Source organism: Folsomia candida, unplaced genomic scaffold, assembly GCF_002217175.1.
Source record: "Folsomia candida strain VU population unplaced genomic scaffold, ASM221717v1 Fcan01_Sc008, whole genome shotgun sequence".
Taxonomy (NCBI): Eukaryota; Metazoa; Arthropoda; class Collembola; order Entomobryomorpha; family Isotomidae; genus Folsomia; species Folsomia candida.
In genome coordinates this window covers 4944022-4966078 of record NW_019091200.1, presented here as the reverse complement: position 1 = coordinate 4966078, position 22057 = coordinate 4944022, and the positions used below count along the sequence as shown (strand labels likewise).

The window sequence follows — 22057 nt, the reverse complement described above, 5'->3', positions numbered from 1 at the left end:
GATTTGCCACTTAATATCAATAATACTATAAGTCAGTGTCCAGGTTTGCAAAAAAAATAGCGCTCCATTTAGAGACGTTACTAAATTTGCAAAAAAAACGCCATTCTCAAAGTATTATTGTCTAGAATCTACTCAATTTGCTAGATTTTTGCGAATGTTTGCCAAAATTTTATTAAGCTTGACGTGAATATGCACAAAATCTTCATTCTAAAAATATTATTGTTTGAAATGTGTTTAATTTGCAAGATTTGTGCGAATTTTTTCCAAAATTGGATTTCCCTTGACGTGAAATATAGTATCTAAGAATGTATTCAATTTACCAGATTTTTTCAAATGTATCTCACAATTTTATTATCTTCGACGTGAATATACTCCCCCAAAATTTTCCTTTGATCTTACCTGCTTATAAACTCGAAAAACTCTCCTTAAAAAGCAAATATGTACCTCAGCCGTGTAAACGTGAAAAGTTTCGATCTGGTAAAATTCCACCGATTTCACACTTTGAGCACGAAAGCAAATTGCCGTGATGCTTTACCACAAACAGGTGAATGCAGACTGACTTTGTATTCCGACTTGGACGTGATATTAAAGAAAGGAAAAAGTCCACAAGGAAATCGAAACCGAGTTAAAGTAAAGTAAAGCTCGATTCGAGAGGTCTTCTATAGAATTGGAAAAGGAGAAGGAGAAGAAGAAGGAAACGGAGAGAATAATACGACCATACGCGTCAAATAAGATGTAAAGAAAGCACACAAACAATTCTTCTTGCCTCGCGGAGGAAAAGAAAGAAAGAAAGGAAATTAATCTCGAGCAGGATTTAGGAGAAAGTTGGGCTAAAAAGGTAGCCTACTTTCACCAATGTTGGGATTACGTAGGTGTACTGATCGAATGGTCAGTCTCACTTTGGCCGAGACAGAAATTCAAAGGAAATCTGGTTCGGAACACAAATTTTATAAATCAAAATTCCCACGGAAATTTATTCGGAATTACGAATTTCCATGGTCAAATATTCCCCAATGTTCTGTTCTCCATACAAAATTCGAAATCAATTTTAGTTAGAAAATCAAATTCCCTCGGAAATATTAAAAATTCAAAGGAAATCTGGTTCGGAACCAATTTTATAAAATTCCCGCCGAAATTTATTCCGAATTACAAATTCCCCCGGTCAAATATTCCCTAATGTTGAGCTCTCTATCCAAATTCAAAATAATCGGTTCGGAACCAATTTTACTTCACTTTACTTAAATCAAATTCCCCGCCGAAATATATTCCAAATTACGAATTCCCGCAAATTCGTAGGACTCTGAAATCAATCTAGTTCTAAAAGGGAAATCAATTTTATTCCAAAATGTAAATTTTCTCGGAAACATTGTCCTTTTTCATTTCTATTTATTTATGCAAACTAACCCCATCCTTGACACGAAATAGAGACAAGCAACAATTCCGAACGGGGTAGAGTAGAGTCTACTCTATTCATTTCGAAGAATGAAATCCACGACAGCTTGACTGACACGGCGACATGTGTGACCTTTTCCGATTCAATGCATAAGAATAAATAACAATTCGATCTCTGACTAAGTTGACTTTTACTGGACAATGTGCTTTCACCCGTTTGGTCGTCTCCGCTAGAACGTACACTCTTAAAAATTGGGGGTCAAATTGTGACGGATGGGTTTTAGCACAACTTTTTTTAACAGAAATCTACGCGTTTAGACTAGATTTTTGCTACACTGTAAATAAAACTTGTCGAGATTTCGCAAAAATTTTGCTAGAAAACCATCCGATTTTTTTCTCAAATTTACCCAGCAAGTGAGCATGTGTTTATATGTATATCGTAAGTAAGTAGATTTGCGAAATATACGTCATATTCTGCGAACCCCATCACGAGATAAATTTTTCGAGCTTTGCAAATCTGCTAAATGAGTTGCGATGCTAAATACTCAAGACGTCGTAAGTATGCCCATTGTTAATTTGGTATAGTTATTCGCCACGAAATAAAAATTTGCCACCCTTTTTGGCAATTACGCGAAAATTATTGTCAATTTGTTACATATACCAATTATTACCAGATTTGTAAGTGTGTGTAAAAGCCCAACGTCATCTCCATGATTTACACATTTTACCATTTATTCCTGGCTGCGGGGTCGGGACATGGCGACAATACTGACAACAACAACAACATCAAACAAAAGTGTGCAAAAACGAGATGGGTCCGGGAAATGAGAGGAGAGATGACACAAACATGAACAAAACATGAGACGAGCCACACCATATGGAGTCCAACACAGCCTAGGGTTTCCCTTCTTACGTAAACAGTTTCGCACAAAAGTGCACAAAATGCACATCGTGAGTTTTCAGCCAGATATAAATTTTCAGATATAATTTTTCTTGCAAAATTATATAACTTTTTACTTTATTCTTAGATTTAGCATTTTTTTAGCCTGTGCAATTTGTGTAAAAAATGCGAGACTTTGACGACAAATATTTTATTTTTTTGTAATATTCTACATATTGATATTCCAAAAGATTTTAAATTATTAAAGGTGTGATTAATGGAGTGATTTAATGCTCAAAGTGTAACTTTACGAAGAAAATCGGATTGATTTCCCTCCAAATTTTCATTCTGCTTATCAAAAACTTGCAAAAACGTGAGACAAAACTGTTCCACCAAGTACAAAAATCTGTGATCACTAATTTAGTCGTATTTCTCCCTTTATACACAATTTACCCTAAAAACCTGCATAATATGAAACCCTGTCTATTTCAGGTACCTACACCCACCCGACAAAACGGACCCTGTTCCTTTTCCCTTCCAAATTATGCACGACTTTCTCCCCCATCACTTCAAAAAGTCCATGAGGCATGCACACTCTGCCCCACTTGACAACAATCGCATGTATAATGTCAACTTTTCTTTGTCACCAGGACCAGTGAGCCTCCTCCTCCAAATGAATTCATCCATTTTCATCTCATTTTACACAATTGTCACAAATTTAAAATGCAAAAAGTCCACATATTTTATTCCATTTTAACCTGGTGGACTCGCCAAGGATGTCAAAATCCCATCCAAATTTGCTATATGAAAACTTACCCGTTATCAACTTCACGTTTGAAAAATGTAATCAAGTCCAAAAATCCTTACTTCCTTCATAAAAGATTTTATTCCTTTTATTTCATCCCAGACAAAAAAAAATCTCCACTTTCTCTCTTCCCGAATATCAAAGGGAGCACGAGTTTGTCATTAGTCCAATATTTTCGAGACACTCGAGCAGCAGCAAAGCAAAGAAATAACGAGACACGTTATTTTATTTCTTATTCGAGGAAAATGTTAGGTATTTCTATCTCCGAAAAAAAGTCTCACAAGTTTTTTTTTCTAGCGTGCTAAAACTTTTCTCTTAATTAAATATTTAGCTCGTATTTATAATTCCTGTATAAACTTTCACGACAATTAGAACATTACTTTTAACCACAAAGTTAACTTTTCACTTTAAACAAATCCTCATAAAATCCGTAAAAATGTGTAAGTAATCTTTCAACTCTTGCGAAGAAAGAACCACCAAAAATCCAAATTTTTCTCACAAAAAGTACAATATCCTTGAAACAAATCTCTCTAAAATATTATATCATACAGAAAAAGAACCAAACTTTTCATATTTTTCCCACCTTTCAAACTTTCCTCGAAGTAAAAAAATCCAACCTTTTTTACCAGAAAAAAAATCCGACTTTCACTTTTTTTAAACAAATTTTAAAAAGGATTTCTTTCCACTTTTTTATATTTTATAAAATCATGTACACGGCCGAAATAAATCCCAATTCTTCCACTTCTTCTTCCACATGCAAGGATGTTTTACTGGCAACGTGAAGACGCAGACTAAACGGAATCCTTTCTTGGTTGGTTGTATGGCAAAATATGACATGAGATGAGATTGGATTTTATGTATGTACAGATCACACGAGAGAAGCTAACCTCTCTCTCCTCGTACATGGACAGGATTCAATTCATATCTCTCTTTTTACTTGCTGATTACTATCGTCAAAATCCAATCCAATCTACTCTTCGCAACCTACAGGGCTGACTCGTATTTAATAACCCGTTGGACAAATAATATGTAATCAACTGCAACGAACGAACTGAGGTAGGATTTTGTATGCAGGCAGAAAACGAGGCGACGACGACGACGACAATGACGAAGAGATGATAATGAATGGAATGGATGGAGAGTTTGTATCGTATGCAGGCAGGCAAAGGAGAGATGAGATACATGCATAAATGGCAAAAAGTGAGGGAGACAGGAGATTATTTATGTATTATGTATGCATTATCTGGGATGACAATGTCACTTCCTATGATGCGGTGTTAAATAGGTGGGTGAGTAAAAATGGGTATGAAGTGTGAGTAAATCCTCAGACTTTTTTGGGATATAAGTGATGTTTAGTATGCAAATTTGTCATAGTTAGGGATGTATGTACGTGCGAAAAATTGTGCATGTAGTCAAAAGTTTTTGGGAATAAAATGAGATGCAACATTTTACAATGTTTTAGGACAAGATTGTTTATGAAATTTTGTTGCAGTTGTTAAAATTTGGGAACTTTTGTGTCGTAAATTATGTATGCTGGTGTGTATATTTATACATATGTACACTGTGACATACGTAGATATGTACCATAATGATGGTACGTGGTCTATATTGGTAATTAAAACCGTGTAACTAACTAAAATACACTCTAAATAAAAATGTGGTAATAATTTGCTACCGTGCCCGAGTATGCCGATTTTGGAATTAAATATATATGTATATCTCTTATCTCGAAATGCTTGATCCCCACAAACCTGATTCCACGGTTTCGTTTAATTAAAATTTGATACTTTTACAAAATCGTCGTTGCACCACACCAAATTATTATTTTTTTTGCAAACTTCGTAAAAAATAGTATATCATCATTAACGCTAATATCATAAGTAAGATCATTTACGCTACATTTGCATACTAATTCTAAGACAATTTCCCTCTCGGTGAAACTACTACCAAACCGGTAACGATTTTTTTTTCAACCCGATACCAAACATTTCCCAAACTAACCTAACCTTTCCCCTGTAACGCAATCTTACCAATTATTTATTTAGAGTGTTCTCCTTGGCACTGCAGCAGTGAATTTGAGCGAGAACAGAATAATAATAAGATTTAATTAAATCCAGCGAGTGAGGGACGAGAGAATTACATTTCGTGGTTTACTCCCATCGACATCCTCTCTCCAAACTTCGTCCAAGTCGAAATGCTTCCCAATATCCATCAACATTTACACTAATTTCCCCACGCTTAACAATTCCCCCGGATAATAACGACCTCTTAAAAGTATAACAATTACACTAAAAAAAGAACACAATTTCCTCTAAGTGTACCAATTTTAGGCATTACAGCGATATTTTTATGTTCCTACTTAGAACGTAAAATAACTCGTGCAAAATTTTGGCAGAGAGAAGAAGACTCCAATTTCCTCGCTAAATAAGTTAGTTAGCATATTGACGAGAGAATTGATTTAGTTTTCGCTACTCAGTGGTAGTTTTCTGTCAGGATACACATGTATCTTTCTGGATGAGATACATACTAAAATTCATACCAAATTGATTTAGCTGTGGCAGGCATTCTCTGGTTGAAATATTCATGAAAATGTTAGAGATACTTGGGTTACGTTCATAGATATTTGCAAGAATATGTTCGCTAATTTTCCATGTATTTAATAGAGCATTGTGTTCGAGGAGAGAAGAAGAGAAGGGCAAATGCATAAGTGGACTTGTCAATCTTAATGGTTTCGTACTTGAATGTAATCTTTGTATCGTATCGTGTGTATCAATTCATATCACGAATCACAGCAGAGGAACAAATGTAATGTGTGTTTTTTTGAGAGAGATTTGCAATTGTGCAAATAATTTTTTTGCATGGATGGATGGATAAATAATGCATTTCCCTTACATAATAATTTATGTATTGAATGTAAATAATTATTTACAAATATGGTCAGATTTAATATCATAATTTGCTCCATTTTTGGGCTAAGTTTCGTAAATCATAATTTGGGTGGTCATTTGATTTTGTTTGTGGCTGTAATTCTATTGAAGTCGTGAAAATGTAAATGCTATAGATTTAGCACGCTAAATAAATGTGTAAAAATTCGTTACCGGCCGGTGAAGATATAAGCATGTAGGATTTTACCGGTAAGCATAGCCAGATTACCGGTAACCGATATTACCGGGTCCATATTATTTCATAGAATGGTAACAGATATGAATTTCTCGGTAAAAAAACAATTTCTAAACTCGGTAAACTCAGATATGCATACTGACTACCACCGCCCGGTAACAAATTGTTGCCTCATTATTCAGCGTGCATTTTCCCTCCTCCATTTTCCATCTCTTTTACATCATGACTTACAAAGCCGAGATGAGATTATTATCCTTCGATTAGTCTCCTTTATGCTGTAGAAGACTCATAAAAAAGTTGAGTTCATTCTGGTTCGTGTCGTATCTGTATCGCATCTGAAATTGAGTCTGCGAAAAAGATAGCAGCAAAATGCACAAGTTTACTGAACTATCCACTAACTAAACGGGAGTGCATTTCCATTGCCAATTATGGGACTAATAATGACGGATGACGACACTGCGGCTAAATTTCTTACCTAAATGCTGCTAGTATATATGTATACCAATTAAATCACGCCTTTTAATGGGTAGACATGCATTGCATTTCAATCTTGGCACTCTAAATGATGTGGTAATAAATTTTTTGTAGGTAGGTACTTACAAAGTATGCTTTGTTGGTAACAATTTATCACCGAACGGCTGACATAATTGCCGCCAAAAATCCAAAAATTTGTCACCGGATTGATCCTCGTGATAATCCTAGTTTGAATTTTGTCTAATTTCCGGGAAATTTCAACATGCTACAGACTTCACTTTGAGGGGTGACAAATATGAGTTCTGCGAAAATTGTTGGTACTAAATCGTTACCAGACGGTAGCGAACACAACTACCCACCCACACTAATTTTATTACCACATTATTTAGCGTGTATCTCCCTCCTAAAACCAAAATCCATCCATCTCTCACATCCCAACTAACTTTTTTCCTCCATGAAATGAAACCAGGCACGACGCTAAATCTGACGGACGGACCAGATCAATCTAATTTGTACCAGTGAGAAAACAAAAGATTATTTTTAGCAACAAGACAATGGTCAAACAGCACATGCACTAATGGAATATAATGTATGAATGAGCTAATAAGCCACACACACTACGAACCAACTAATCTTAAGTAATGGCATCTTGCTTGGCTAATTTCGGATGGTTTTCCCGACCCAGTAATGAGACACGTTTTCCGTCTCTTTTCCTTCTCGTCTGGTCCAGAATGCACTGAAAATGAGCACTCATAACCAAACCAGACTTTCGTCACGAAAGTTTGAAGTAATTACTATTTACTTGGAGAGATAAATGGTTACTTATTTTACCAGTCTGGACTGTGCTATTACTGGAAATTTGAGATAATTCGAGTCGTAATTGTTGCGTGGAAAATTACAGGGATTTTTAAAAGTGTAGTGAAAATTTCCTGAAATTTAATGTAGTATTTTTTGTGTAATAAATCAGCATTTTTTAAAATTTTATTTACGCAGTTTACAAAAAAAATTGGTGTATTTAAGCGACGATTTTGTAAAATGTATAATTTTAATTAAGCATTAATAATATCAGGTTCCTTTATGATCCAGTACCGTAAAGTCTAAAATATGGATTTAAAAATTTTATATTTTTTTTGTCGAATTAGATATTTCTGAAAATAATCTAAATTTTGATATTAGATTTTTAAGAGTATATTTATTTTAGCAACTATATTATACATAATCTTGACTGGATAAGAATTGTGTAAGTGTAATTTAAAGATTTACTACATGTTCATTCCCAGCCAAGCCTTAGCCAAGAACCTAAGTATGAACCTAGTAGAACCCTAGTAGTAACCTAAGTAATTCATTTTGATGACTTAATTTGACCATACATAATTTGATGCCGGTGCTCTACAGACAAAGATGCAGCAATTTTCCCATTCAGAAATTAAATGGTAATTTACTTTAGTCAAATCACTAATTAACAAGAGGCATTAGTGGATGGCGGAGATTTATATTTATTGCCAAACTGCTACGAATTTGCATAAATTAAATGCAAATAATGCCATTCAAGTGTCACGTTGCGTAAGATGGTGAGGATTTGTTGTTTCTGCTTAATACGGCACGTAGCCCGATAGTTATCAAAATTTGCATGTGCAAATACGTGAAGATAGGATTTGATCATATTTTGCGTAAATTTTGCATGCTGTTATTTTTGGCGTATTTATTTTCGCAAACTCATGTGCACAATTTAATTTCAAGAAACTATCTCAACATCTCAAGCTAGATTTTGCAGTTTGTTTCTACAGAATAAAATTACCGACCTGTAACACAAGCAAGAAATGGAAGTAGAAGCTTCATTCGCTTCAAATGCATACTCGCTAATTGACAAAACTAACATTTTCGCTATATTTAGCGCAAACTTAGCACAAAATCAGGACTAGAATATTTCGCTTATTTAACCTTTGTGATCTTTCGTAGTTATGATCATGTTCATACAGAATGTCTGCGTTATTAAATCATTTATGCTCCCCATAGTCTAAACAATTATGTAAATAACTACGTATTATCTATCGGTGGTAACAAATCTGAATTTCTCGGCAAAAAATTATTACCGATTGGTCACATATGTATCACCACTGGGTGTAAATGTTTAAATCTTCCAAAAAAATCGATGACACTCTTTATGCCCGGTCCGCAATTAACCTTCCTTTAACACATTATTGGCAGCAAGCAGTTATTTGTCCCAAAGTGTGTAAAACTTTCACGGTCGTGGGTTTTACACATTGTAAAAGATGAAATGAAGCAAATCATAATACATCGTTCTAGTCAAACGCTCCAAAAAATTTCATTCGTTCGAAAAATAAAAAGTGAAAACGGCATGGGCAATTAATTTCTGTGTGTCCCATAAAATTTCGGATTTTACTACGAATCTGTAGAATGTCACATCATGATATCGGTGACAACATAAAATCACGAGAAATACTAACTCTAGCGAAGATATCAATTATGAAATAAAATTTTGAATCGAAACTTCCACATTGCTATCTAAATTCATATTAGTTAACAATTTTGCTTCAAAATTAAACCATGGAACGTCCAACCCTACCAAAAAAATAATTAGAAATAAGCATCAAACCGACCGACTTTTAATCCATAAACTAAATAGTCTTGCCTTATGTACCCTAATTCTCCGCACGTGTCCGCCGCGTTGCCAACCTTCACCCAACATTTACCATTAATTAAAATCAAATCAAATCAAATCTAAGCCAGCAATGGCAATTTGCCACTTGTGGAGGAAATTAAGGGGAGGAGGACGGAACGGCCTGACGGGTGCATTAAGTGCATCAAGATATAAAAAGGAAGAAAGAAATATTGCTGTAAACAACGTGACCTTAAACTAATCAAGCAGCCAGCGAGACCAAATGCCAAACAAACCAAAATTAATTAAGTGTTGACGTCTTGTGGGTTTGCATTTCGTGATGCAAGGACCTTAACTCGGACGACTCGTATTGCATACATTGTGCATGGTTTCGCTCGTTTATGAGATTTGAGTCTGGCACAATTTTATGCAGCTCACAATGCACATGTCAGACATGTTTCGCACGGATCTTCTTAAAACTAGCACTAAAATATCAGGGAACTAAACACAAACAATAGTTAATATCACTTTTGAGCACTTCTGCAGAATTCGTGAAATGGCGAAGGTTTTAAGTTGGCGAAAACGCGTATTTTCACCATGCGAAACTATACGGAATTCACCTCTCCGCTTTCCGATTTTCTTCGTCAGGTCATCCGTTTTCACCTTGACTCAAAATTGAATTAATTAATTTCCAAACCAAGTTCTTATCCGATTTTTAATCTGTGGCTTTTAGATAATTTTTTAACACCTCTTAATATTTTAAATGGATTCAGCTTCTTATACGTCGAAATTATTTTTCAAAATTGGTTCAGAATATTGGATTCGATATTTTTATTTCTTTCGCGTTGCGTGTCTTTAAAGATTTTGATGACCAAAATCTCATGAATTTGTGCCTATCACACATAGGAAACTTGGCATATTTGTTTTTTATGGTCAAATAAGTTTACAAATAAAAATATGCAGTGTGAAAGAAATTTAAAGAAAATCGAATCCACTATTTTGAATACCAATTCTTTAAAAAAAATTCCACTGATGACAACTTAATTTTTGTTTTAAATATTAAGAGGTGTTAAAAAATTATGTAGAAGCCAATATAAAAAACCGGATTAGAACTTGATTTTGAAATTAATTAGTTCAATTTTGAGTGAAGGTGACCTAACGAAGAAAAGCGCACGAGAAAATCGGAAAGCGGAGAGGTGAACTCCGTATAGTTTCGCATGGTGAAAATACGCGTTTTCGCCAACTTAAAACCTTCGCCATTTCGCGAATTCTGCAGAAGTGCTCAAATGTGATACTAACTATTGCTTGTGTTTAGTTCCTTGATATTTTAGTGCTAGTTTTAAGAAGATCCGTGCGAAACATGTCTGACATGTGCATTGTCAGTTTCGTTCTGTAGAGTAAAACTTGGTAAAGAGATGCAGAAATGTTTTGCAAAAATACACTCTTAGAAATTTTTAGCCGTTTTGAACCAGTTTTTTTGGTTGAATTGGTAATTTTAGGTTATCGACTTTTGTTAGCAATTTTATATCGTGTTTTTATCAAATTTGACATAATTGTGTTTATTGGAAAGAAAATGTTTTCAATTTGGAAAAGTTGTGATATTAATTTGAACCAAATTTCGATCAAATTTCGAACCAAAATCAAATTTTTTAACAATTTTGCAGTGCTGTGCTACCAATTTGATCATATTGTCACCAATTTGGCAGTGTTTTGTTACCAGCTAAATAAGTACACCCTCAAAAATTGTGTACCCTCATTTTTAAGAGTTTTTTTTTCACGAGCAAAATTTCCCCTCTGTGAATTTTCTCACAACAAACCATCTTTTCAAAGACATGCCAAGAATCTCAAGATTTCAGTAGGGGGACAAATTTCGCCTTCAAAAAGCATTAACTCACTCTCTGTCCGCAGAAATTTCTATTCATTCCCTCGCTGAAAACCAAATTGCTTTACAAAGTAGAAAAGAGTCCATCTAATTCTAATTCTGGCCGTAATTTGGATAGGATCAAACTGGTCCCGTCTTTAGAAATCTTTACAACTCGCTAGTCCAACCCGGCTTAAAAGATATTAAAGTAAAAGTCAATCCCGTCAAGATTACGAGTCTGGTCACGTGGTTAATTGGAGTCTTAAAACCAGTAACGTAAATGACTTCGAGGAATGAAATCGTAAAAGGAAACGGGACCCACAAAGTTAGTTTGACACACATTTTACCAAAATTATGTATACTCCAAATACGTAAAAACACCGGCTAGTATACAAAATCCGTAAATTTCTGCGCGGAAATTTATTTACAGCTTCAAAATTTTAAGAATTATTTAAATTGAAATTATATACTGTTCGATAGCATTGAAAATCGATAATGTTTTTTAATCTGTAAATTCCAAACAAACAATAAAATTTATGTTGGAATGGCAAATCCCGTTTATTTTATCAATTTGTCTTCCTAAATTTACCTCTTTTTTATTTTGTTAATTCCTGAAATAAGTTTCGATTTTTGTATCATTTGTACATCCAGATACGCGTCAAAATCTAAATATAAATTGACTAATAAAAAATCCTGCTTGACCAATAATCGGCGTCTAAGTTTGCAATTTTTTGAAATATTGCAAACAAACTCCAGCATTAATTAAACCATAAGCGAAACGCATAATATTCATTTGTAATAATCAATGCACTCCGTTTTAAAATATTTAAGTTTGCACAACATTCAGATTTTTTAACTTCTTGTGCACAGCTAAATTTACGAAATTTATAGAATTTCAATTTAACTTGTGCATGAACTTATTCTCTTCTTGTCTATTTAATACATACCTAATAGTAGTTAAATTACCAAAGGTGACATGACCCAATCGGTTTAGTTTAGTATCCTCAAAATCCTGTTAAAAAAACTGTCATCACTGTTTAAACATTGCATCATACTTATTTTAATGTTTACTATTTTGCAAATCGTCCCAAAACAAAAACTTGAATACGTACCCACATATTTAACCTCGTTAAAATAATCTCACTCTAAAATCAAAATCGTGTCACTGTCAGAATATCGGCAAAGATCAATTAAATTCCATTTCTTCCCCGATACTCTCCATTCTAGAGCGTGATTTCAATTTAGCAATGTATTGGTGTACTCACGTCAAGTCTTACATATTTAGGAAGAAGCGAAACTCGCTCCGAAAAAAGGAATACAAAAATAAATGTTTCTCAAAATCAGAGTATTTTCAGTTAATTTTGTACTGGCGAAAAAAATCAATCCAAAATCAGAATTGTGTGTGACCTACATAATACTCGTTTTTAAAAACAAAACAAAAAATTCACAGAAAAATGTGCAAGTCTTACAAAATTATTTATTTACGTAGTAAGTCTTCAAAAATTCGTTCGAAAATTATTTTTCGAAAATTGATTTGAACTAATTCTCGTCAATTCTCCAGCCATACTCAACTTTCGAAATTTGCGAAAAACTTACGCCAAAATCTTCCCTAGTTCTCCTGTCCTGCTCAATTTGCGAAATTTACCAAGCTTTTGACATGAATACACCTTCGCTCTCTGGTCGTCGTCTAAAACACCGCCGTCGGCGAAAATCAATCAATTTGCCTATTTTTCAGACATACATTTCAAGATAACACTTTTGATAAGGTGGAGAACAATGGAGACAAGCCTGTCCTGTGATGAGGCCTTGTTGTCATGCATGTTGTCTAGATTGTAGATTTGCATCTCCGCCTTCTTGACATCCTCAAGTCAAACAAGTCATTGCAATAAATAATTCCTGCGGCAAACTCTGCATTTATGTAATCTCCCAGTGTAATCAAGCAGGGCTATGGCGATGTATGTATTTCCACTTTTTTCGCAGATAGGGTTCCTCAAAGTGGGAGTTTTTTGAGGGGTAAAATTTTAATTCAGAAATTTAGAAAATTGCAAAATTATTTGAATTAGGTATCCGGAAATGTGCAAAAATCGCTGAGAATTCGCGACAAATTTGAAGCGAAATGACCGTAGAATCGAAATTCGCTGCGATTCTAAATTCGCAATTTCGAATTTTTCACGATTATTTCATTTGCCAATTTGAAAGCGGTATGTATAAAGTGCTAAACATATCACTTCAATTTTCATAATGTTATCAGGTAAGTCAGGTCTCCCAACAATTTCGTTTTAGAACAGAAATAAAATGTTTTTATTTCAAATTTCATAAAATATTTTTCATAAAGCACGTGCGCACATAAGTTATTTTATTTTTAAGTTTCCTTCTACCAATTTGTGTACAAAACTCACAGTGTGCCATGCATCACATGCAAATTAGAACTACATACACATTTTGATACAAAATTCACCCTAAAAAATAATGTATCCACATTTTGGAACCCTACCCAACCTTCCTCACCTTATTACCAACCACGAATGCAATGCATCCACAAAAGTATGCAATTAGCCAAAGATTATTGACAAGTTCAATACATTTATTCGCATGTGCAGTAGGAATTAAATAAGTGAATAAATAACTAACTGTATCGTCAAGGTTCGTTTACTGTAATAAAATAGTAATAAAAAAGTACTGCGTGCGTGTTTGGAAGCAAATGTCAATTTCACTTCATTCACTAACTAAACTAAACAACTCCCACTTTTGCGACTTCTTTTTTTTCGCAAACTATTTCGCCAATCTTTGCTACAGAGAATCAATCAATTAAGCGATGTAGGTATGTAACAAGCAGAAGAAACTAAACTAAACTTGTTGGTAAAATATGGATGGATAAAAGTGAAGGGAAACATGTAACATTAATAGCAATGTTAATATTTGGGTGGCAAGGTGAGACCTAATTAGTGGCAAAGAAAATTAATGCCAACTTTTGTACGAAATCAATCAATTTATTATCCCCCTCGCCAGACATTGGGTGAACAATTATCTCGTTAGGATTTAAGCAAGTATTAAAGTAAAGCTGATAAACTGGATTAACACGCCGATAAAATGTGTAAATCGCATAAAATATGTAAACCGAATAAAATATGTGGTATTATTTTATAGTTTTTTTACACATGCGGTTAAAAATAAGTAAAATTGTTAACCAGACTTTTGCAAAAATTTGTAGTTGCAATTTCTAAGTTTCCAAGTTTAAGTTGTATGTAATTACGTACATACTTGATCAAAAATGAATTTTTGAAATACGTATAAAAAATTAATGTTGGAACATGTATCACAATTTTTGTAACTTTGATAAATTCGAACCAATTTTTGACTAGAAAATTACTACATCCATTTTTTACTGATATTTTACCTTTTGCTAAAAAAAATGTGCCTGGTTTACACAGCTATTACAGTTAAAAGCTTAACCTGAATTACGTATCTCCATAAATTTTATAACAACCAGAACTATCAAACCACATCCAGTTTTAAAAAACGTTATCTTAATCTTCATGACATGCTATTTAATCTTAATGCGTCATTAATCCGTTAGAGATAAATAACTTGTAACTAGATTAATCTCCAGTTAACATGATACATAATTAAATACAGATAAGCACATTTTACTCCAGTTTTTCAAAAAAAAACCTGTTTGCCAACCTTGTTCCGTAAGCTTGCACAATTATTTACTGATCTATGTACGCATGTATCTCATCCCTGTCAAATGACTGGAAATTTCTTACGTTTCCGGAGGACAAAATTTTTTCCAGCCAAAATTTCCAAAATTTCCAAAACTTCAGGAGAATGTCGTATGAATTTTATCAAATTTTTACCACCCACCGCAGTAAAAGAAAACACGCCACCGAAATAAAAAAAATCCCATTCAACGAAACCGTTATCCTCTCCAAACTCTAAAATCCCTCATTAATTTTACTTCCATTATTCTCCGCAATTCTCTCCGCACAAACGCTCGAGTGTAATTTAATTCAGGAAATTGCGGCAATAAAAATAAACTGGAGATCATTACCATCATTCGGGGAACATGTGGTTCTCTAATTTCGCCTTCTTTCTTAAATTCTGCATATGATAAGAACAAAACAACATCATCAATTTTTTACGACAAGATCTAGTACGAACGCGAACGAATACTTAATGAAACTGCGGTTTATAACTTCGCAGTTAATGATAAATGTGCCGACAAACCCTTGAATTTGAGATGTATGGACTCTCAGAAACTGTAAAATGAGAAGATTCTACGGACAATGGAGGTCTCCCAGCGGATGGTCTATGATTTTGAGGAAATTAGTGTCGTGTCAATCGATTACAAATTTAATATGGAATTTTCAATCGGCATTATCTTCAATTGCGCAGGTTTGGCGGAGATATTTGCAACCGAAGAGGAAAAATGGTCAATAAAGTTAACAAATTTTACACTTTTCAAATTTACTGCGCATTTTTTCCTCTTCGGGTGCAAATATTTCTGCCTAACGCGCCCATTGGGAGATTGTGTCTTTAGCAAATTTCATCCTAATGAAATTTGCTCAATTCTAATTCTCAATTTTCTATTCAAAATTCTAAAGTCTCAATTTTAATTAACATGAAATTTCCCGAAGAAACTATCTCCCAATGCCCAATGGGCCCGTTTGGCGAAGAGATTTGCGTCCAAAGAGGAGAAAACGCGCAGTAAATTTGAAAAGTGTACAATTTATCAAATTTAGTGCGCATTTTTTTCCTCTTCGGATGCAAATATTTCTGCCACCCCCTGACCATTGGCAGATGGTGCCGTTTGCAAATTTCATATTACTTAAATTTGTGAGCGATTGACACTGGTTTGGTCAAAATCGGAGAGCATACGCTTGGAGATCTCCATTGTGATTCACAATTTGTGAATGCGTACCTATTCATTTAAAAAATGTACGTGTCTGACCATGATGATAAAGTGCAATAAACTTTATCCCGATATCTGGATTGGTATTTATTTATCAAGGTGGAATTTATTGTGCAATTCGCTCGAGTATATATTTGTAACCCAGTAAATATCTAAATGGTGGGGGTTTTCATTTCATGACCTCTTCGTAACTAACACAGATGTCATAACAAGGCTAAAAATACGCTATTTACGACAGTTACACAAGTATTTTTTTGTTCGTAAAAATTTTTTTGCAATTTTTTTATCCATTGTGCATGACATTAGCTAGGTATGTGTAGAGGTGATGTCTACTTATTGCGCATTATTTGCAACGAATTTAGTGGCGTTTGATGGAGAAATGGAAAAAGTTTTAATAGAGGCAGGCATCCCTACTTCATAAATTGCTTTATATTTACATGGTTGCATTGAATATTTAGTAACCACCTTATAATTTCCGTGCACAAATTGACTCCCTACTTTTCAATTTTCAACTGACCAAACAAAATAATTGATGATTGCCACCTTAAAATGCCACTGATCTGATTCCTGTTGTAATTTTTTGTACAACATTGACTTGGGAAATGTGCGTTACAGACTAATAATTAACTTTGAATTCTTACTAGTTTGGTTTCAAACCCGAATTTTTTCAGGTTGGGTGAATAGAATTTTTGTAAAGGCTGAAATGCAACTTGGAGCAACTTTAACCAATTTTCTTACCAGTTAAGCTGAAGAGGAGGAAAATTTACAGCGCTTATGTAACTCGATTTTAAAGGTTTGATCATTTTCAAAAAACGTTAGCTCAGTAACCACTTATCATACGACGCTCGTTGTGTGATATCGTTTAACAAATTTCACTTCCACTGAATGAACAAAAAAATTGACAAAAAACCGAGCAGATTAAGAAAACTTAGCATTTCAAAGTTTGGGCTATATAGTTTAATCCCATGTTATACAATCCACCCACACACCCATAACACTGGTTTATGTATGTATATTTTCCAAAATTTTTGAATTTAATGCCAGATCAAACATTTCCTAATCCCAGCATGCATAACATCACCACGATGGTTTGGTTACATAGTACCAAACTTCCTTTCTTCACTTTTAAACAATCCTTTTCGAGATTACAGCAAGGTCTTTGCCCTTGGGAGGGTTGCGTGGTCGATGCTAATACAAGTTGTGTCAGTTTATTTGAATTTTTAATAAAATTAAAAAATCCGGACTTGGAAAAATCAAAAAATTAACTAGAGTGTTTAACATTATCAAAAGTTCCAAACTGAAATCTTACCTTGAGCTCGATGGTCGTCGTGAGTGTCGTCGCCGTCGTCTGGCGCGGTTTCGGACGAGGGCGTACTTGGAGAACAACCCATTCCGAAAAATCCTTCTTCGGAAAATTCCTCGTCGTCCCAATCTTCAAAGTTTAACTTAACGTGTTCCAGTTTTCAGCTTGATTATCACAATCACAAAATAATCTCATAAAATTACACTCATTTTTTGTACACTCAGTTTTTTCGTGGCACAAATTGTTGTCGCTTCAGGAGTTTTGAGATAGTTTTTGGTAGGAATTTTCTCCTTGTTTTTTAAAAGAAATTTGTAAATTTGTTTGCAAGTTGTTAATTTATTTTAGCAACTTGGCATTTTTTAAAGGAATTATGGCCAAGTTTGACGACGCTTGTGGTATCAACCGAGAATTTTGTTATTTACTTTTCTAACCAGATCTCGTGAGTGGGCTGGGAAATTATTAAGATTTCGTATAAAACTAAAGATAAATAGTTGTAAAAAGTTGTATTTTTTCTGCAAGTAATTATTGTCTTGTTCTATCCAGGAATTGGGTTTAGTTCAACCTGGAAAATGATAAATTAAAGCATAGATTAGAATAAACTTACATTTTTATTATGAAAAAAAAGTTATAAAATATGGGAATTTATTAATCTATTCCATCTTTTACGTCTCAATGACTCTCCAAAATTCAAAATTATTAAATGTATTGCAAAATGAATCGCAAAATAAGAATTGCAAACACGGTAAATTTACGATGCAATCCTTTAAACAAGCTTAGGAAGAAAATCAGATTACAAATCTATTCTCGTCTTCTCTTAATTTTGCACGAGTTTAGAAAATTATGTTACAGAACTTGGATACACATAGTTTACAAGGTTGGACTGAATTGTCTCATTATTTATTATCTTCATTAGCATTTGAATTGTGTCATGGGACGACGACGATAAACTATTTTTGCACCGGTATTATTTTATTTAGGATACGCAGATCACTATTTACCGTTATCAATGCCAATATAAAACGAAATACCAAAAAAATAGCAAATTCCAATACCAAAAATTCCCATCTTCCACTCAGCATAACGAAAAATATTCTCAGCAATATTCTCAGCATTTTCGACTTTCACCACCTTTTATAGTTCTACAAACTTTCGCCAATGAGCAGATTGTTGTTTTTTAGAAGAAAATCGCAACAGAATCTGTTAGGTTGGATGATATCGTCTAATCAGCATTTGGACACAAGTGAAAAGTGGGAACAAGTGAAAATCGTGTTAATTTCACAAAAGAAGAACTCGTCACGACACGACTTTCACTTGTCGCCCTGTGATTCTGACTTGTCGGTATCTCATAAAAACTGGGTTCTCACATTCGCACATACTTTTTGGCTCGTGTGGTGTGAAAAGATAACGAGAAATGATTTATCATCATTTCTTACATACATATCCAGACCTTCACCTTTATAATAATAATCCAGTTCTTTTACTCGGTCGGTTCACCCACCCACCAACCACCTCGATTTCCTACCAGGTTAAAGTTAACATTAAAAAGGTGTCATGTTCTCGAATGGGGAACGATAACTCAGTCTTTTTTTCGCCTTCCTGGTTTCGTGCCAGTTTTTTTTACACGGGTAGTTTTCGGGTAGTAGATAAATTAGATGGATAATAAAAAAGAAGAGGTTTCTCCCGCCAACTTTTTTTGTAATCTTGTACGTACGCTATGTAAATTTTGGGGAAATTGTAAAACGCAAAATTATTAGGACTAGATGTGTGCAAAAATGAGTAATTTGTGATGTTAAGATTATACATATAAAAAATTGAACAAGATTTAACCGTTGACCGTGTGTCACAAGCTTGTGATGTTTTTTTTAAATTTTTGCGACAGAATTCAGAGAATGCATAACTGGGAGAGATTCCCGAATTAAAAGTTAACCTGGCCGCAAAAAAAGATGGTTTTTACGTGCCAAAATTTTTTTTATAAAATTTGTTAAATTTTTAGTCGAATTGTTTAATATTGATATGGCATGTGATACATCTTCTTCTATTTAGTATTACCTGAATAAATACGATTTCCCACATTTGGCACGAAAACTAACCGTACTATGAATTATTTTAGATCCACTACTTACTTTTTACCTGCTAACACAACGTAAATTTACGCACTTTACACAGTTACAAAACCTCATCAAATACAACTTTTAATATGTATAACACAAAAAATCTCAAAAATTGACAAAAATATGTTTTGCCATTTCACTAAAAATTCACTAAAAACTTGTCCTCTCAAATTAAAATTATAACTTTAGCTAAAAAGTAAATGAATCACCATTTATTTAAATACTTGTCTTTTTCCAGACAAAGTAAATCCAGAATTGTTGAGATTCTACTCTATTTTAAGACTCGTATAGCCACAAAATAGCTCACCTATTAACTCCATCTTATACAACATACAGTAAATATTATACCCCATAAGGAAATTCAGTCACGATATTATCGCTATTATTATTATCCGTCTGGTATTTATCTTAGGGTAAAATTACGATAAGAACAATACCATAACCGTCACCACACAGCTAAACTAACCAACTATTTATTTAACCATGCCACCCGGCAAGTAGGAAAAGGTGTTAATTCGTCTTACCTTGGTTCATTCGTACGTATATTTAGTTATTCTCCTCCAGTTTCCATTTCACAAATCCAACCACCTCAAATTCTCTCAGAGAACTAATCAATTATGAAACTAACTTATTAATATCTCGCCCACATGTAGGAAACCAGAGAAGAAGTTGCTCTATTCCAGGACCAACTTTATATTGTGATCCATTGTCCCATTGTGGTTCAAGTTGAGGGAATATATTATAATGAGTTAATTACCATCACAATGGGGTACACGGTAAGTTACGTAATCTGCATTTAAAACCCTCGTAATCCCACAAACTTCAATTTACCCAGTAAACCCCGTAAAATTTAGGAACGGAAAGTCCAGAAATGGTAGTCACAAAGGTGTAAAATTGTAAATGTAAACAAATCGAAGAGGTTTCTTAAATTTGTAAAATAATCCAATAAAATTTGCATAGCTTATTTAGTAAATTACAATAAAAGACTTCAATTTATGAACGGTAAGTCCAGAAAAGTCAGTTACGTTGCAAAATTGCAAATCTAAACAAATTACATCAAGACGTTTCATTTCACATTTGCAAAATAATTTAATAAAATTTGCATAGCTTATTAAATGCAAAAGTCAAAGTGAAACGTCAGGTTTGCAAACTGTAAATTTTAACAGAATGAGACGTCCTTCATCTGCTTATCTAACTTTACAATAAATTTGCAACCTGATTTTCTATCGCAGTTTAATCTATCTGTAGTAAAATTTACGTACTTTACCACGTTACAAATATCCTCCTGAACTTGAGAAATGAAATGCGTGTTATGTATCCACAAATTTCCATGCAACTGGCTCTCGCACACTCCGAGAAAACTCTGTCAGAACCGAATTCGGTGGGAGCAAAAGTGAAACTGAGTCACTTGGTTGGGTCGCAGAGCGATATAGTTTTCGGAGCATCTCATCTCACACGTATCATCCTCTTGTTGGCTTATAGTTTTAGTTTTATGGAGTGAATCTGCTTCGAGATGAAGTTGGAGTTGAGATACTAACATTTTGCGAGGGATATCTTTGTATCGTCAGGAATTGAATGAAGATGTATCGTAGCATCATGCGGTATGGATAATCTGTCCCTATTATAACTCTGTGTGACGTGATATTTTTCCTTGGGACACTCTTATTAAAAGTTGGGCAGATTTTGGCCTGACAGATGTTATTACTTTACCGATTACCAATAACCGGTAATGGCTTAAATTGTGGATGGAATTGAAATGCTATGTATTGAAAAACTTTTGAATTTTTTTGTCGTAGTAGTTTTGTTTGTGGTAAATAAAAAAATGTGTAATATTTTTGGTACAAGTTTGGTAATTGTGCGTTACCACTACTGTAATCATACTTATAACGGTTTTTGCTTCCTGGAAGAGTTGCCATATGGTTGCAGTATATCTGACTAAATTTTAAAGTATGGACATGATCGAAGATTTCATGTTTGACGGTAAAACTTAGCAAATATGTATATTAACTTGTGATATGACGTTTGTCATATTATGCATGTTTACCATATATACTTTGCATCATCAAAATGTGCAAAAATTTGCCTATATAGAATTTGCACAAATATCATTTGCACCGTGGTGCATACACGATATTAAAATCCTAAATATTTAACTTCCTTGTCTTGAATCCTAAAAACAAACTTATTCATACTATAAATTTTATGTTACATATCGCAATTTGAAACCTTGCACAAGATGAAATACGATTAAATTCTAGTAGCGATATCTTGGAGGGGGAAAATATTTTAAATGTATTTCCCAAGAATGTACATACATATTTGCTTATTTTGCATAGCTATTTACCTTATGAATAATTAACTCAAGTTTTCAGATGCACTTATGTATTTCTTTCTGCAATGCTAACTAAACCTATTTACAATTTCTTACGTTGAAAAAAGATCTGGAATGTGCGGCTTAGCTGCAATTTGTTGTCGTTAGATCTGCTCCATATTGCACCAGGGTTCCATAATGTGCACAAACTAACGACACATACGTAAATTGATGGATGTTTTTTTAACAAAAATATATCAAATTCAGA

The 22057-nt window shown here is 33.9% G+C and overlaps 1 protein-coding gene across 7 annotated transcripts in view; it reads right to left on the bottom strand.

Moving 5' to 3' along the window:
• LOC110852868 (high affinity cAMP-specific and IBMX-insensitive 3',5'-cyclic phosphodiesterase 8A) overlaps positions 1-22057 on the bottom strand; it is a 78817-nt gene that overhangs the window by 45994 nt on the left and 10766 nt on the right. The window contains exons 1-2 of one of the 7 annotated variants that reach the window (XM_022101007.2): positions 20741-20871; positions 17374-17929 (exon numbers count right to left, since the gene is read on the bottom strand). In XM_022101007.2, the coding sequence (XP_021956699.1) occupies positions 17374-17455 (82 nt within the window). In that variant the 5' untranslated portion in view covers positions 17456-17929; positions 20741-20871. Of the gene's footprint in view, positions 1-3088; positions 3867-17373; positions 17930-19416; positions 19569-20002; positions 20206-20740; positions 20872-22057 lie in introns of those variants that run through there. The other 6 variants (XM_022101005.2, XM_022101010.2, XM_022101011.2 and 3 more) reach the window with 6 other exon arrangements.